The sequence below is a fragment of the Tauraco erythrolophus genome, chromosome 9 (assembly GCF_009769465.1).
Source record: "Tauraco erythrolophus isolate bTauEry1 chromosome 9, bTauEry1.pri, whole genome shotgun sequence".
NCBI classification, from domain to species: domain Eukaryota; kingdom Metazoa; phylum Chordata; class Aves; order Musophagiformes; family Musophagidae; genus Tauraco; species Tauraco erythrolophus.
The window spans coordinates 19,877,483-19,895,970 of record NC_141473.1 but is presented as its reverse complement, the minus strand read 5'-3'; the positions used below and the strand labels follow the sequence as shown (position 1 = coordinate 19,895,970).

Genomic DNA, 18,488 nt, shown 5'->3' with positions numbered 1-18,488 from the left:
TTTAGAGTGACAGGGACTGTTCCCAATTCTCCTTCATCACCTTCTCCAGAGGAGAACTATTAGAGGGAACAAGTGCCTTGCTACAAGTTTCAGTTTCCACTCTGTTAGTTCCACCCTGGTTTTGCTGCTAGTTTTTTTTTTAGATAAACACTAACATCCGTGGCTCCACAGGCCTGTGTATCAGATCACTATTACTTCTAATAGGTACACGTTGCACACCAGAACTCCCTGATCAGGTCTGACAACACCATGCAGCACCCTTACAAAACAAAACCACAGGGTGTTCATAAACCTCTTGATCACACTGCTTTCCCACTTCTATTGCTGTTATATCAGCTTCTCTACTCGCAGAATGGCATGTTTTGTCCAATACAGCGCTTTGCTACCACATCATCAGACCAAGTACCTTTGACATACCACTAACCTAAGCAATTATAAGTAGTATCTTAGAAAGGGAGAAGGATAACCTCCAATTGTCAGAACCTGGCCGTATCACACTGCAACAAAAGAGCCAGTAGTACAGTGGGTATAGATCATTTCTGGTCCACAAGACCATAGAGCAAAGGGTGCACCTGGTGGGTAAAGGAAGGTCACCATTTTAGTGATTTACAGAAGAATTGGAAAACACGGGCAAAGCATTCCACCATAAAACTGCACTCAGTAATAGCTGATGATTTAAGGACTGATGCCACTCTGATCATTCCCAATAGGGTTATCTGATGCTTGTGACAAGAGTTACAGAACAGAATAGGTTTGAACCAAGGATGAACATGAGGCAATAGAGCTGCGCAGTAATGGATTACTCAGTCTAGTACTTGAACCAAAAGTCAAATTAGGTGTTCTGAACACCCATGAGGGAGGGGAGAGGCAAAACAGAAAAGGTAAAATTAAACAAAAACAGACAGTGAAAAAACCTACTCTGCTTTGGCCCCAATTGGAAGTGTTTGAGCTTTTTCCCCCCTTCTCTTTAAACATCAGGTTATTTACAAACCATGAATCATATAACAAAACATATATTCTGTATTCTCTCCTATTTCCTCCCTTTTCAGACAAATCAATTTGTACAAATACAACAGTTGTGTCCCCTAATACACATTTTAAGGCAAACTTACTACCTACTAAGAGACAGGGAAGTCAACATGTACAAGACAAGAAAAGGCAAAACTAACAGGAAGACAAATGTAGTGAGGAGTTCATAACTCTTCTCAAATTCAACGCTCCTACATTTATTATATTAAGGTATCCAGTGTAAGTCTTCCATGCAACAATAATCTTCTAATGTGTATTGCAGGTCAAAGAAGAATTTAAGTTTGAAGGAAGTACTCTGGTAAAGTTACACTACATTAATCTAATTGATCAGTCTTAGCACAAAAGAACTGCTAAATAATTACCAATATGCCAAAACAAAACTAAACCAAGTATTAAAAAAAAAAATCTTTAACAATTTAACAAAGAAAGAAGTAGTAGAAAACAACTCAGATCTTACGCTTTCCCCCACCCTGTTACTTTCCCCCTGGAATACAAATATGGATTTAACATTCTGAGCTGAGACCAATGCAAGGCACAGGCCTCTGGGCTCTCAATCATGTTTTATTTCACCTTGACAAATTTTTCTTCACTTGCAGAGACTAACTAAGTTAGCACTCTCAAAAACTTAGCCATTCATAAGGTCATAATACCCTGATGGAGTCAGTTTCTCCAGGTGCAAGTAGGCTCCTGGGGAGGGAAGAAAAGGTTCGATGCCAGTTGAGGCATGAATACAGATTCCGACTCAGTGACTTTCAAAGCCAGAAACACTGCGGTCAAGTGTGTCCAAAGATTATTCCTTGGGTGTTTTTGCTATCTGAACAGAATTTCCTATGATCAGTGCACCACACGTGGATATAAAACAACAACAACCAGGGGAAAAAAAATCAAAACAGCACAGTAAATAAATCAATAACTTCACTTTAATTCCAAAACCTTACATTTTTAAGGAATCGTGCAGGAACTAAAAAGTCAGTCTCCTGTGTGTTAACCGTTCTGGAGTTTCATCCCATTGTAGTCTGATCCCTTTGCATGCTAGGAAAGGGCAAAGCATCTGCTGGTAAGAAAAAATAGCGCAGCGTCTTGTACTGCTTAGCAAGCCTCAATTGACACCTCAATTAATCTATAGATAAAGGGTGACTAAAGCAGACAGTCAAGGCTGCCACTTTCACCAGCACAAAAAGGCTGCTGCAACCCAAGGAACAGTGCAAAGATGAAAATATTGGCCTCAAGTACCCACCAATACCAACTCAGGATAGTCAAACAACAACAAAAAATGCTCCAAACACAATACTCTTTCTCGGTTTGTATCCATTATAGGAACATACCAACATCAAAACAGCTACAGTTGCTAACTACAAGAGGTATGACTCCAAGTCATATGCAGACACTATTGTTTTGACAAGAATCTGGTGGCTTCTGAAATGTCTCTCAAAGCTCCCTACCATGACACAAACACTCCACCGCAAAACAGATATACGCATGCAGTCATCACACCTCTGCGGGGGTGGGGAGGAGTGTAAATCGCATGCGCCTGATAGACATTAGCTATATGAGCAGAAGATGTCGGATAATTAGGGCAAGAAGCACATCAAGGTGTTATTGAATGGTTTTGGGTTTAGGACAAACCACAATCTCCCAAGTAATGAATTTGGAGACAACTCTGCTGAGCTTTCTGCTGCAGCAGCCGTCCAGATCCGGACAACATTGCTTGCAGTCCCTACTCCACCCCTAATCGCACACAAATTTCTGCTAAAATTAACAGCCTTGGGTCCACACTGATTCGAGTTAGCCCAGTAGGAACAGCAGATGTGCAACACAAGCATTGCACCCAAGAGAGGCGCCTCTCGTTCATCGCACTCCGTACTGCCACCGGGAAGGCAAGAAGTTAATTGTTAAAGGATACTCCAAAGGTAGCATCTCTAAAAATGCATCAGCAGTATGTTTTGTTTTATCCGGAAGTGGTTAAAAGCCTGAAATATTTAAAACAGCAGCTATTTTCTGATGATATTATGAACCCAGCTTATCTGTATGGCAGCTAAGAGCAATACCAGCAAAAAAATCTGAAGGGTTTCCGAAAATCTGAGTCATAAACCACTGAAAAATGGTGTTTAAAATGAAAATGCCAGCTCAATTGCAACCATGGCTTCCAAAGGCAACGACATCCTGTCAAAACCCGAAAGATTAAAACATGTATCAATAACTGACACCATCGCATTATTTCTAACACTACGGAGGAGGTCAGACTACTGGCATTTCAAACCACCGAAAGCTTGCAGGAAAAACGTAAGGAGTGATTGGAAACGGCTATGAAATAGAAGTCACAGGCTTGAGCAATGCTTTCAACAGACAGCAAAAGGCAGTATCTTCTGCTGCAGTAAATTTAGCCTATTTTGAAAGACTGGTCCGCTCCTATGGATTCAGGACTCCCTGCCCCAAGCCTGCCTTTACCAATACCGAAAAACTGGAGTTTCTGCCCTTGACAGGGAAGCAATCGATCTACCCGGCAGCTGAAGCACATGAAGCCAACCCCTTATGCCCAGCTCCAAGTCCGTTGGCGTTTTGCTCCGTGACCCCAGGGCCGTGCCTGGCATCCACAAGCTGCCAAGCGAGAGCACCCGACCCCATACAGCCCAAACACTTCAGACTCCCGCGGAGAGCGTGCTGCCCGGCGTGCCCGTGCCTCCCTGTCGCAGAGGGGAGCTCACCGCAGCGAGCAGGGGGGCTTGCCCCGGGCAGAACCGCCGTCCACGTGCCCGCGGGTCACCCGGGGGGGAAGCCGCTGCCCGGGCTGGCTCCGGCGCCGCGGGCACCTGCGGGCACGGCGCGGAGAGGTAGCCCTGCCCGCCACCGGCTACGGGCCAGCCCTCCGCGCCGGGGTGTTTACTAAACATGGGAGGAGCCGGGCGTGGGCAGGGCGCAGGCAGGAGCGGGCTGCCGGCGGCCGTGGCGGGAAGGGCCACTTTCGCTTTGCCGGAGAGCGCTGGCCCCGCTACGGCATGGCCCGGGGACTCCTTCTCTGACTTCCTCGTAAGTGCCTACCTGCGCGGGTGAGCGGGACGGGCACCCGGTAGGCGGGCGGGCCGGGAGACGGAGCGCGGGCGGTGGCAGAGCCAGCCCCGGCCGGGCCGCGGGGTGCTGCGGCGGCTGTGCCAGAAGCGCTTGCTGGTTTTGGTCGCCGCCGGCCGCAACAAACATTTTTTTCCCCGAGATTTCAGGTAATTCATTCAGGCAGTTTCTTTTCTTTTTCTTAAAAGAAAAAAATCCACCTTCCAATTCAGGCATTTTGTGATTTTACAGTCACAGTAGGGCGCTAGGTGGAGGGAAGTGGGCGTTGTGCAAAAGCAGAGGGAAAGAAAAGGGGGATGGATGCAGGTGGTTGTCAGGGACACCAGCTCGTGTGCCATAGCTGCAGGGGACCCAGGGATATCTGGCATTGACCTCAGTCCACAGCCAGCCAGACCCTGCCGGAGCTGTTGGTGAGGCAGGTCCAGCATACATGCGTAGACAGTACGGTTCGATCTGTGGCTAAGATAGAAGATCTTTGCCTGGGCAAAGACTGCATTAGTGAAAGCTGACTTGCACAGCACCTCAGGGGTCTGTGACAAAGTGATCCTGTAAAACAACATAAAAGGCAATGCCTCTGGGAGAGGAGTTTTGAACCACTGCTGAGGGCAACCCAGGAAAAGCAAGAGAAACAGCCAAATCCAGTGGCATGAAGTGCAGCGTTTACTGGAAGCGAGGCAGGGCCTTCCTTTCTTGCCTTAATCATCCCCCATGCACAGCACTGAATCTTTCCAGCTTCAGAGCTTAGGTCACGTGTCTCACTTTGTCATCAGTGAAGTTACCTTCGCAATCACTCGTTTCGCAAGGCTACTGTCAACAAGAAGGTAAGGAGGTGTTGCAGTTTCTGCAGCACAGGGATCTCCACCGCTACAGGTGCATTAGCCCAAAGAGCAGTAGTGGCAGCAAGCTGCTGGGCAGCAGACCTAGGTACGTGCAGATCCGCGGGCTCTGCCTGCACCCTGGCAGAGCTGACCGAGGCAGCCCTGCCCCGACGCCCCAGAGGCAGGACAGTGGGGATCAGTAAGCCCTGCTGTGTAGCAGAGCCGTGACCTGCCTGCAAGCGTGGAAGCAGTACACACGGCTTCCCCAGCTCCAGTTCTCACCTATTTCAGAGAGAACTCATTGGAGTTCACATGGCAAATCTCTTCACAGTGTAGTTACGTTGCTAATGAATGCAGTTTGCTTTGGGGTTTGGCAGGTTAAAATCAGATGTTGAGGTAAAAGCTACTCAAATTCTGATCTGATTTACTAGATAACACATAGTAAACTGCTTAAAGTGATTCAGAGGGTTATATCCATGCTCTTGCACAAAATACCAGAGCATAGTTAAATACAAAGAAGGATTTTAATCTGTAGACGGAAGTGTGTATTATCTATTTCTGTACAGGAACAGCAAACAACTAGCAGAAATGTCAGTCTAGCTCATTATCTTAGAACTATTTATAATATAAATTAAAGTAAAAAAATACTTTCTCTTATCACACTGCTCCCAGAGAATAAACTTAATTCTATTATTATTCTCCACTTGTTTTCAAATTTTCTTGCCCTTTAAAAAGACTGTGGCACTTCAATATACTTTGTATTTTTAAAAAATTTTGGGTTTTTTTTAATTAGCGTGTTGTTCCACTACTTATAAATCAGTAAACCTAGGCAGCGTTTGACATACTAATTTGATTATACCAGAACATGAAAGTAGTTTGTTGAATGAGGCCTCAATTTTACAAGCAACTCCATGTTGCACTGAAGTAGAAGCTGTTGCAGGGATAGTCATGCAAAATAGCAGTGGCCTACATAGTTAGAAAACATCTAACTTCACCCTGTAAAACAAGCCGCAAAACCACATACCACTCAGAGACACACTCTAAAGGAACAGGCCATCTTAAGAGAGTGAAGTGTTATCTAAATATTTTGTAATTATCCGATCTGACTACAGAGCAGGAAGTTTTCTGGAAATTTAGAAGACGTACCTTTGAAAACAGGCCTCCTACATTACTGCACTGACCCTTCTTTCTCATTTCCCAAACAACTAATGCACACATTTAAATGTATATGTACAAACAGCCATAAGGTCATGGGACAAACAACTCAAGACTCAAGTGAAAAGTTTAAGGGCCTCAATCCTGGAAACATTTGTCTGCTCACATTTCCACAGTTAACCGCCTTTATCTTTAAGGCAATGCACTGAACAAAGAGAAAGTTCCAACAAGAAAATTGTATTGAGCTACAAAAGGAAAACAGGGAAGGGTTGCTAAATTTCTACACTGTCCAACTTTTATTCATCCTTAGCCACATCATCATCAGTTAGGTGGGAGCTGTTAAAATTACTATACAATTTGGAAGAGCTGGAGAATTTATTAAGTGTTCGCTAGTAGAGTACTCCTAAAAAACAAAATTAAAAAAAAAACAAAACCAACTGTATAACTCCCATCTACCAATATATTGCTGTAATTTGCATGTGACTCAGCTGAGATGTTAAATGATTGAATTTGGACAGCAACTATTTTAAGACACTGGACAGTAACTGAGACTTCTTATTCTCACAGGCACTGAACATATGCATCTCACTTGAAATTTAAGAAGTTCAGGATTCTTCTGGTTGTGGGGAAATAACAACTCCCATTGCTGGGCTTCAGAAAATGGAACTGGATTCTTTTTGTCCTTCCCATAAAACATTTTAGAACAAAAAATACTATTCTAGTTGTTATTTTGGAGCTAACTATCAACTTCTGCCTTAGTAGGGGAAAAAAAAAAAAAGAGATGGGGGAAAATTATACTGGAGATACTGGAAGCAGAAAGTACTTATCATTGTAAAAGAACTGGAGTAGACAATCCTCTTAACAAGCAGTGTGACGTTACTTACTCTTTGAAAAAGCCATCCTGACAGGGTTAACTCAAGGGAGATTAATTTCATGGAAAACCATTAAAATAAAGCTAACTCTAGCAACCGTTTGTCAAAAGTACCAGAAGCAAATAAAAATTCAGAAAATGAGCTAGTTTTTCTTGACTCCCATGAGGCAAAAAAGCAAGAAAAATCCCACACCCTCCCTTTTTTTAACACTTAGAAAGCCCCTGATTAGCTCATGCACATTGCCCCATGTAACAACTGTGGAATGGAAAAAAAAAGCCACCAAGTTCTGCAGGTATCAGACCTCTCATCCATAGGTATCTATGGATTAGAAATGAGAGAAGGGGTTTGTTAAAAATAAAGCGCATCATAAAGTTAATAGGAGCAGAGACAATTTTTTTCCCCTCAGGGTTAAAAGTTATAAAGCTTTAAAAAGTCCTGTATACAAATAACAAGTTTGCACACTTCCAAAGCTGAAATTACATTCCATAAGGTAGGTCTGCTGAAAGAGTTGAAGGAAGTTGACCCATTATGAAGAATACTCTGATACAGGAAGAACTGGAGGCCTGAGAATCGCCAAAATCACACAGGTTTTCAAAGAAACCAAAGCTCCTGTCCACAATGCCCTGGGAACACAGATGAAAACAGGCTAAGTCTCCTTAGCAGATGCCTGTTGATGAAAGCATTTTGGAGGACTCTGTAGGAGTGAAGGAAAGGATGGTAGAAAGGTCTTTTAAATGCCTGGGCAATGCAAAAGGAGAGAAACCAAAAAATCTGGGCTCGTGTTAATTTTTATGGATTCTGCTAAGGTTAGATATTCTTGATTTATTTATTTTAGTCCCATTAACTGCTCATTTCAATTTAAGTCTTCAGTTTAGATAGGACACTGTTTTTCAGGTTAAGATGAGAAAGGTAGAGGGAGCCTCCATGAGTCATTTTAGGCTGAAACATACAGCTGCTCTTTGAATATACACATCACAAAAAAAAAGCACCTATCACCCAGCCTCTGTGAAAGCCCCTAAAGTGCTTCCTTTCTGCTGTTAGCACTCACTGCTCAGTGGCAACAAGGAAGTAATAAGGTGTGTGCAGAAGCTAAAATGACTACTACATTTTTTTCCTATAAGACATACCAAATTTCTCTATAGCAATGGATTACTTTTCAGAGGGTGCATATCCAGGAGGACAAAAAAAAGTTGAAAAATATTATGGTGTTGCTTTGGAAGCTAGAAAATATCCACAGTTTTCTCACTATTCCTGGTACAGGAGGTTGTGGTAAGACGTCCCTGTGAGCAGAACTGATGTAGGTGTTTTAGTGCTGCTTAAAAGTCAAATTCGGAGAAGTGATCCCCGCTTCTTGTAAGTGTACCAGGAAGTTCATCTCCATGAGCGACAGCAGAGGCTTCCATCAAAAAGCGTTACATTTCTGTTCCCCCTCACTGTACCAGCATAGCTTGTTTGTATAAAAGCATAAGCAAGAGGCTTGTTCGCGTGAGGAAAGGCTGTGTCTGTGCACGCACTGTGATTACGGGCGTTCAGTAAACACAAAAGAAACCAGCTACATTTTACTGATTTTAGTAATTAGAAAGATGTTTCCTTCTTTCATTATATCCGTTTTCTGCACAGCTCTCTGTATGTTTTCTTTCTTTGTGTCTGCCTCTGTGCTTTGCCAGTGCCATTCAGTTTCTCTGCTGTGCCCAGGTACCACTTGTGGGTGCGTTCTGCCTGTAGTTATCTTCACTCTCCCTCTTCTCCTTACTGTTGCCCAGGGCCTTTTTTTATTTTTTTTCTCCCCAAAATGACTTGAGTTCTCTGATCTAAAGAGGGGAGATTTGGGTGCCGAAAGCAGGACGGAGAGCATCCCTGTGAGCGCAGAGCTTTGCCTTCAGGGCTGGAAGCTGTCTGGCGCCATTGGCTTTCCTAGGCTGCCAGAGATCCATTGTGCTGACTCAGGTCCTCCTCACGCCACTGACCACTTCCTTCCAAACCCTTCTGCTGTCTGGGGCCTCATGGTGGGCAGGCCGTTCGGGGCATCGCAATCCTGCAGCTCAGAGAGCCAGTACAACATGTATCCTCCCAGTGTTGTCCTGTGACCACCTCCTCCTCCGCCCAGTCTAAAACATGTCGGAGAAGCAATGGAGGTGTGGGGCTTCACCTTGCTTCAGGGAAAGGCAAACCAGGACCGGACACATGCCTCAAAAACAATTACTAAGAAGTAGTCATTCGACTTTCTATCTCAGTTTTTAGTAGACAGTTCTCCCAGGCACAAGGGAAATAAATCACTTTAATTTGGCACTTCTGTTAAGGCCTTGCATTAACTTTAACCTTTTAACATCATTACACTGGGATTCAGAGAAGAGCACCCTTCCTTTGGCAGCCAAGGAAGAGAGTCAGAGCACTGATCAGGGGAAGTGGCGGCCTGGGCATTTGTACCCACAGCTTCTCATGTCCTAAACTGCTTTTTCAGCAGCTGAAGCTTCTCCAGGTGCAAAGAAAGGCCTTCTTAATTTCTGTCTAGTAACTAATATTATATAAATTTTAAAACAGATTGCTGCTAAAGAAAGAAAATGCTTTTCACGTTCCCATCTCTGAACAGACTAGAGGATCAAAAGAAGTGGCTACTTGTAGAAGTCAGCAGACAGTGGTCATAGTGGTTACTTCAATTAATTAGCCACAGATAACACTTCCTACACTTGGGAGCCCAGTTTGAAATCCAAACCCCTTTTTCAGTAACTTAGTATTCCAGATAATTAAAGAGTTCTCTACATCTAACAAGTTACAGTCAGCATCCAAGCAGTTTCACACAAAATCATGAAGACTGAAGTAATTGGCCATTAAATATCACCCCTGGTGGGGAAAAAAAACAAACACAACAAACACTGTAACAGTAAAAATAACCAGTCCTCAAATTATTAGAGAATTCCTTAAATATGTATGTCCCTTATTAGCATTAACAGATAGAATCAAATTTGTATTAAGCTGAAAATCAAAAGCATTCAGAGATAACCAACAATTCAGAATTAACCTCTTTCAAATATCCAAGACAAAATTAAAAATAAATTATTCTAGTCAAGGTGTTTTGCATGCTGATTTAAAATGTGAATGAATCGGTGATCGGCAGGACTTTTAGTCCACACACTATTGGTATGAGGATTTGCCAGTTTCTTTGTATTGCACCTCATTCCCCACCAGTCTCCTTTACAAAAAGGTACCCTGCTGTCCCTCTCTTTCATAACTTTGCCTGTCTTTCATTTTGCCAAGTAAACTAGCATTGCTCCATTTCTTCCGAGGCATCGCTTCCCCCCCTTGCTCAGTATCGCTCACAGTATATATCTTTTGAATCTTTTGTAAAATGTGAAACAATATTTTTTAATTAAAGAAGAGCGAGAACAGTGAATGTAAAATCCGGCTTAGATGTTAAGACTTCAAACTCTTCAAGACAAGGACTGTCTTAATTTTTTTTTGTTACAGCTGCATACAGATAGTTAGTAACACACAAATAAAACAAATAGTGAAAATGTTCACATCACTCCAAACTATCAGCAGAAACTGGGTGAAGTAAAGGTAGGCTGTCCTGCATAATAACATTTCTAGGAGGGAAATAACAACAATAAAACCAAAATAACAATATTTCTAGGAGGGGGGAGAAAAGCAACCCAACAAGGGTTGGCTTGTTCTCCAGCCAACAAGCATTACATACCTCTATTATATACACATCTCATAATAAGTGCATGCAAAATATATACAGAATTCCACACAAAACATTCCTAAAAGGAAGGCAAACTATAGCAGAGCTAACTTTCTCATTTTCCCGTCCTACTCCCAAAATGGAAAAAAAAAGAATGACTTGGCCTCTGGTCCACAGTGCTTTCTTATTATCATGAAAAGAGGCAGGACAGTGATGGCTAGTAAAGTTACTACTGACTAGTAACGGGAAAAAAAAAAACAAATAAACCAAGCACTATGTGATTTAACTTGACAGTGCTGCATTCAAAGAAATGGATCATGGTGTAAATTAATTTGAAAGGAGAGTGGTTCTTCTTACAGGAATATATAGGCATCATCTACTAAGGAGAAAAATAATTGCATTGAAAAACAAAGTGAGAACAAGATCGTTTTAGAAATCAGGTATTTTTGGCTGAGATTAAAACATTCCATTTTCTATTCTTCAGAGGTGTATTAACACTTCAGTTTGCAAGCAACAGTAGGATGGCAAGAAATTAAGAAAGATGTCATTTGAATTAAGGAAGTTCTCTATGGAAGATTATTATTACTGGCTAAGAAAGGGCAGATTTAGGCACAGTGATCTGGAGGCAGAGAAAGCTCTTCAAGAAAATAATGTGAGTTCTTTTGCTTTGTGCTATGATTAGGCATATGGGGTCAGCTGTTACAATGTAAATGTATGGGCCTGTTCTCAAGCATTAATGTTCAAATGATCAGTACTTGTAGCGGTAGGGTCGATATCATTAAATCTAATATGTCCTCATTGCCCATTAACTCTTTCAAAGTAATGAACAACTTTGATAATAGGGTGAATATCAATAAGTTTTGCAATAGAGTAATGATACTGATGCAACTCTATGCTAGTAGTAAAATGCACCTACAGTCCTGGACAGTTTTTTTGTATAACTTGCTGTTCTTCTCTCCTAGGTGGTTGTCTTAATTATTGCAACACAGTGCAAAAATGATCCTGAAGCTCTAATACACATAGGGTACAATAAATTAATTACAAGAAGGATCATTGCTAAGAGGGCAATTCAATGTAACCAGGATGAATACAATTTAGACGATAAGTGTTGCAAGAAATGTGAAAGCGGTGAGTATCGTTATAAGACTATTGAAAAGTCATTAAGAGTGGAAGTCACAACATGTACAATAGCTTTCTGCTGGGATAGCTAAGTGGCATGTTGTGGTTTCCTGGATGCAATGCTGTATCTATTCTAGCTGTATCTTTCTCTGTTACAGAACATCAGACACTTTAAAAGTATTTCTTGAGCTCAGTGCACCAGTAACTTTTCGCTACAGGTAGTAGTTCTCACATAACATGCTTGTCACGAAAGAGCTGAGAATTATATAGACATCTTTGAAAGAGGTTTAAAACGTGCAAGCACAGGCATTTGCCTATGAGACTCCATATAGAATCATGGAATCATAGAATGGTTTGCATTGGAAGGGACCTCAAAGATCATCTAGTTCCAGCCCCCCTGCCATGGGCAGGGAAACCCTCCGCTACACATATATTCATGGATTTTCCAATTTTGCCTGTACAGTTTTGTTTGGTGTGCTCTCCTTCAGTCCTGAATTGGAGGAAGAGGAGGGATAATCAGATCTTATGTATACTACATTCCTGAAGAGCATATATGTATGCATAAAGAATATAGATTCTGTCCATGTTCGTAGATCAAAAAGTATTAGAGATTAAAAAGAAAGTCTGACCTAGATCTTAGAGCTGATGGCTTCTATCCAAAAGTATTGCAAATCTTAATTCTTGTTTTTCTGTCTCTGCAGGTTTTGTTAAAAAGACTGACTGCCCAACAAATATTAGTGAACACTGTGTTCCATGTGAAAATGGAAAGGGGTACACAGATCATGTCAATAATTTGGACAAGTGTATGAGATGCTCTTCATGTGACAGCATATTCGGTACGTCTATAAAAATAGCAACTCTAGCAACGACTCTTTTTTGATACAGGATTTGACTGAAAAGTCTCCTCAATCCCTGCACAGTGGGGTAGCATGCAGATTAAAATGTTTTAGTGGTAGTACATGAAGGAATTTATGACAAAATGATAAGCTTATCCCCTGTTCCCTTTTGTCAGGCACAAAGTAGGAAGAACAAGCCATGTTGGTCCGTTATTTCTCCTTGTATCTGCCTTTGCTCAGTCAAAGCAGTCCCTATACAAACTGTTTAGAGTCAAGGAAGAAAACCTCTCTCTCTTCTTTGCCCTTTATTTAAAAGAAGGGTGTTATAAGAAACAGGGATGGGAGAATTCCCAATGGTTTCTTTCATGTAATTAATAACATTATTTAAAATTGCTGGCACTGATAGAGTGATGTCTTTTGTACATGCAAGATGCTGTGCGGGTTACAGAATCAAATTAGGAAACTATGAGGCATGCCCTACTGGGTCAGACCAGTGGTCCACCTACCCTGGTATTCTCCGTTCAGCAGTGGAGGCAAGGGATGCTATTTAGAGAAAACACAAGCCTGTCTGCTTCCTGTGGTCTATTCCCTGCAAAGTCTACCAGCATCCACAGCTGTGGGAAAGGACATTAAAAGGTCCATCCCTATCTAGTCATTTTAGTATCCATTTATGAGCCCTTTGTGCATGAACCTGCTGGGAGACACCAGGTTCCAGAAATTCACTACTATTGCATAAATATCCATAAGTTAAAAATTTAAAACTTTAAAAAAAAAAATCTGTTATGTCCTACCAGTTCCACCAGGTGTGCTGTAGTTCTAGTATACCTGGATTTAGGGAATCATAGTTCTGCATTCTTCATATCCAAAATCAAGCTTAGTGAGCAGAGAGACAGCTCTCAACTTCAATATGGTTATACTCAGATCACCTGCTGGAATATCAATCTTTAGTGCTTTTCCTCTTCTGTAACACCTCCATATGCATAGAAATTTCTCCTCTCATTAGCTACTATAATAAACATTTTTGGATGGGTAATGAAGTTGAATACAGCGAAACAATTCAGCATCTTATACAGTGCCACAAAGGAAACTATTAGTTATACTAAAGGGGAAAGAAAGGGTAATGGGATGACTAGTCACATTATCTCACAGACAATAATGTAGTTGAAGACAAGTCAGTAGAAAACATTAGGCAGGAGTAAAATTACCACTGAAGTTCCATGAGAACCATTCTTAAGATCATTCATGTTTGATATTTCCATAAATGGCTTCAGCACTGGTTTCACAATAGGGCTTCATCAAATTTTGAAAGATAACATATTTTCCTGTTACAGCAGGGCACTGAATGCAAAAACTCAAAAATTCACTTTTATTCCTATACACCTATGCAAATAGCTTTCATAGTAGGAAGATACTTAAAGTAATAATTAATACGGAAATAATTTTTCATAGATGGAGATAGTGTCATCATATGCACTGAGGATAGGAGAAAATTCATTCACTTTCTTTGATACTTAACAGGGAATACGTTAGCTAAAAGAGAGAGTGGAATTCCTCACCATTGGAGGTCCTCAAGTAAAGATAAACTTGTCTGTCAGGGAGAGTAAAGGACTTGTCTGACATCAAGCAGGGAGACGGGCTACATGATCATCTGAGTTTCCTTCTGGCTTTACACTTCTGAATGGGAAAAAGAAGCTAACGTTTGGCAGTGCCAGACGAGTCCTCTTCTAGCAAGTACTTCACTGTGTGATCAGTTTTTGAGCTTCTGGCCCACAGAGGTCTCTCTGCCATCTCCGTATTTCCAGTACTCTGGCAGCAGGGCTCCTAATAAAAGCTATGTTTTTCTTGCAGTTAAGCCTCACCAGTGCCAGCAGTGATAGAGCTAAAAGCACGTAAGTCTGAGGACAAGAGCATGTGAGGCCTTTAAGGCCTACTTTTTCAAACTAACAAACTTCAAGAAATTTATTTTAGGTTTGGAGGTTGCAAAGAACTGCACCCCAGCACGGAACACAGAATGCACCTGTGCAAAAAACTATTTTTGCAATTCTTCTGTCTCATGTCAGCACTGTGATCCATGTACCATGTAAGTTCATGCCTTCATTGTTAAATATGAAATCGTTAATAGCATATGTTATCACTCTTTTTTCCAGCTAGTTTCAAGACAGCAGCTAAGGTAATATATAAGCTAAGGGAAAACGTACTAGTTTTCCTTTGCAATTAGCTTGTTGAGCTGATTTAGCTCAGTCGACTTAACTTGCATCCGTCTAGGCTTTCCCAAGGCATGCAGAAAAACTTGTATACATTCACCAAATCTGTATATGCTTTTCAAAAAAATGTAAGCTTTCCTGTTGTCTTTGTGTGATCTACTGTTACATCTAGAAAACCATTTCCACACCTTTTTCCACTCCCATACCTTTCCATACCATTTTCATACCTATTAAATAATTCCAAACTCCAACATCTTGATATAGGAAATATTTAGCTGATAAAAAGTGCTTGAAGATTTTGATTTGCTCTGTTGACAGAGTTTATAAAGAGAGAAACAAACCCCATAACAACTTTTGTTCATCTTTTCTGCAGATGTGAAAGTGGTGTAATTGAAAAACATTGTACTTCAACTTCAGACACTGTGTGCGGAATTAAAGGTACCATTCTAAAACCTAGCATGGCCTAGCATCTGCTGTATTTTGAGAGGCTGTTGCAATTGTGCTGTTCTACACAATGGCCCATAGTGATTCCTGACAGCTAAGGACATCGTATCTACCCTGTACTGACCTGCAATGCACGATTGTCCTTTTCCCTTACCGCTGTGCAGATGTAGGAGGTATTACTCCTTTTTAGGGGCGACTCATGATAGGCAAGACTTTAACAAAGAAGTAACTTCTGACGTTAAGAGACAACAGAAAGGCTGTTATAATACAATGCAATCTTGTTCAAAATTTAGAGTGTGTTGCTGTATTGCATTTTTTGACTTAACTTTCAGCTAATGTTTCCAATGTTCCAATAGAAACAGGAATGCCGTGGTGGGCCACTGCTTTGATAATTGTGTTACTACTATTAGCAGCAGCTGGAGGAATATTCTGGTGTAAGTAATTCCCTATTCCTTATCCCTCTCATACTCCAAATAAAATATTCAGCTGCTTACTCAGATGTATTATATTCTTGGAGTGCAGAGGAGAGATGTAGTCTGTCCTGAATTTTAAAAATGTCTTTTTTGTTTCAGATAAGAGAAAACAGAAGGGCCTTACTAGCACAGACAAACCAAGTAAAGTAGTCTCCACACCAGACGTTTCTTATGTAAGTATTGTTGCTTAAATCACAAAACACTCAGCTTCATGCAAAGAATTTTGTTCCACTTAAATTACACTGAGACTCCCCAAGAACATGCATGCCTCTCTTCTATGACATTAATGAAGTAAATATCACCATGAGGACTCTTTGAGAGAAGTAAGAGAAATCTTGTATTATTTCTTCAGGATTTGTTGATGTTCTTCCTAAGTTACACCACCAAGATCAAAACTTTATCAATCATCAGGCCTTCACTGACCCAGGGTGCCTGTCCCCATGCATACTTTTAGGCAATAGCAATTCTGACATAATTCCCCAAGATTACTCAAGTCAAAAGAGGTCTGTCCATCCAATCTGATTCACTTGCTCATAAAACAGGGCAATCATGGAGAAAACTAAAAGAGAATTACAGAATTGAAGTGTCATGAAATGTGTTTATTATCTTATACAAGGTTGGTGTTTTAAAAAACTTATTTCTACTAATTATCTCTTCTCAGGAGAATGTACCTCTCATATACACAGGTAAGAAGTGATTTCTCAAAATTCAGTAGAAGAAAAAAATAGAGACAAGTAAATCCTAAACTGAAAAAAAAAAAGGTGTTTTTGTGTAGACTTTGCCATCTTAGAGCTATCATTCTAGTGCAACAGTGAACACTGATTAAAGAAATGCCAGTTCATATTGTACTTAAGGCATTTAGTGGTATCATTAAAGTTTTGCCTCAAGAGGCATTTCTGTTGTATAGGAAGTAATTACTAATTGACAACAGGTGAATTTCTGTTCTGCGTGTGATACAGACACTAGGAGGGAGCAAGCTGGATTTCTAGAATCACGGATAATTATGATAATAGACTAGTCCCACACCCAGCATTGTGACTGCAGAAATACAAACCTACCTTATGTTCAAGGGCAAATCCACACTAGTAACACAGAATAAGAAGAGAACATAAGCTCCAAGGTTCTATCATAGCAAAAGACTTGTCCTGTTCCAGGACCTTTCCAACACTATTGTGAGGAAAACAGGTACATGAGGCATAACCAGACTTTATTGATAAAGAAGGACAGAAGAGGTTACAGAGGTAACTGAGACTCTATTTCAAGTGGTAGAGAGCAATATAGATGCAATCCTAAATATCTGAATTAGCTGGCATTTGGTAGGAACACGTAAACGCAGACCTACTACATATTGTAAAAAATCACATATAAAACATACTAAGTCATGAATACCTGAAACTTAATTTGTTTTGGATAGGAAAAGTGTCTGAGCACAGGTGACAAAAACCAGTAATATACAAGTGCCAAGAGCATTAATTTTCTTTTATATTTGTAGATATTGACCTGAGCAGCCATGTTGCTGGTATTGTGGAGGAGATGACACTCCAAGAAGTCAAGACGTTTGTTCGTCATCACAAAGTACCAGAACCTGTCATAGATCAAACGGTTCGGGATTATTTTAGTGATACGTCTGAACAGAAGATTCAGCTGTTTCAAGTCTGGTACCAAAGACATGGGATAAAAGGAGCCTATGGAACCCTTATAAGCAGCCTGAGAGCGCTTAAAATGTGCACTGCAGCTGATAAAATTGAGGAAAAACTGAAGGCAACTGTTTCCAGCTGTCAGGAAGGGGGACAGTCTTACAGTGATGACACTGAGCAAAGCAAAACCTGCAGACAGGAAAGTAGAAACTCTTACAATGACAGTGCTAAGCTAAGTAAAACCTATTCTGGTAGTTTGGAAGAGACATAGCACAGAGTAATTTCAAAATTATTTCTGACTGAATTAGTATTTTTTCTAATAATATAAATAACAAAGTTTTTAAATGCCATTTTCATCGGCAGTTTGATTCAAGGAAGTTATATGAACAAGGAATAATTTGTATTTTTGTAGCAGTATCTTCCTTTTAAGAAAGTTTTAGCTTTTTAGTTTTTGAGTTGTTAAGAGCTGGGAGGAGAAGCTTTATGGCTTATTTACTAAAGACATAAGAGTCTAGTTGTAGGATTCACTGCAAGAAGAAATAGCTATTATTTGAAGAAAAGCTTCAGTCTAAATGTATGGTCCTGCATTGCTTAATCAATGTAATGTTTTGCTTATGTTAAAGTTGTGGGATGTTGCATTTTTCAAAGTGAAAATTCTGGTGTTAAGTCTATGAAGTGCACCAGAAAGAACACTTGAACAAAAAAAGTTATATAATAGACAGCTGATTAACTTTTAACATAGGTGTTCCTGTATAATTAAATTCTACTCTTTTGTAAATGGGATTTCTCCCTTGTATAAAAGTACCTCTGTGTATGTGTGCATACAGAGTTTTGTATATGTGTGCGTGTATTTATATGTGTGTGTATAAATGCAAGTTTTCTGTGTAAAAGCTCCCAGTGCTAAGTAAAAATTATTATTTTCCTCATTCTCTGCAATGATTGCAAGCCTTTTCTCTTGTTAAAACTGTTCAAAGAAGCAGGAACTGAAGCAGCACAGCAGAGCCATGGTTTTTGGAAGGCAATCTGCACAGGCTAGGAAGTCTCCATATGCAAGTGTGCAACACTAGCTTTTCTAATGCAGGAACTGATACAATAAAAAAAATAAATCCACATAGTGCATGACTTCTCTCTTTCCTTTTTATCATGCAACCTA

At 40.6% G+C, this 18,488-nt stretch overlaps 2 protein-coding genes across 2 annotated transcripts in view; one reads left to right on the top strand and one right to left on the bottom strand.

Moving 5' to 3' along the window:
- The window catches only part of ACTA2 (actin alpha 2, smooth muscle), a 39,104-nt gene that overhangs the window by 20,304 nt on the left and 312 nt on the right, over positions 1–18,488 (bottom strand). The window lies entirely within an intron of this gene.
- On the top strand, positions 3,169–17,984 carry FAS (Fas cell surface death receptor). Its single transcript, XM_086616833.1, has 9 exons — positions 3,169–3,312; positions 11,585–11,750; positions 12,443–12,577; positions 14,546–14,657; positions 15,155–15,219; positions 15,588–15,659; positions 15,798–15,871; positions 16,360–16,384; positions 17,191–17,984. The coding sequence occupies exons 1-9, from the start codon at positions 3,169–3,171 to the stop codon at positions 17,604–17,606; spliced, it is 1,209 nt and encodes a 402-aa protein (XP_086472959.1). The 3' UTR covers positions 17,607–17,984.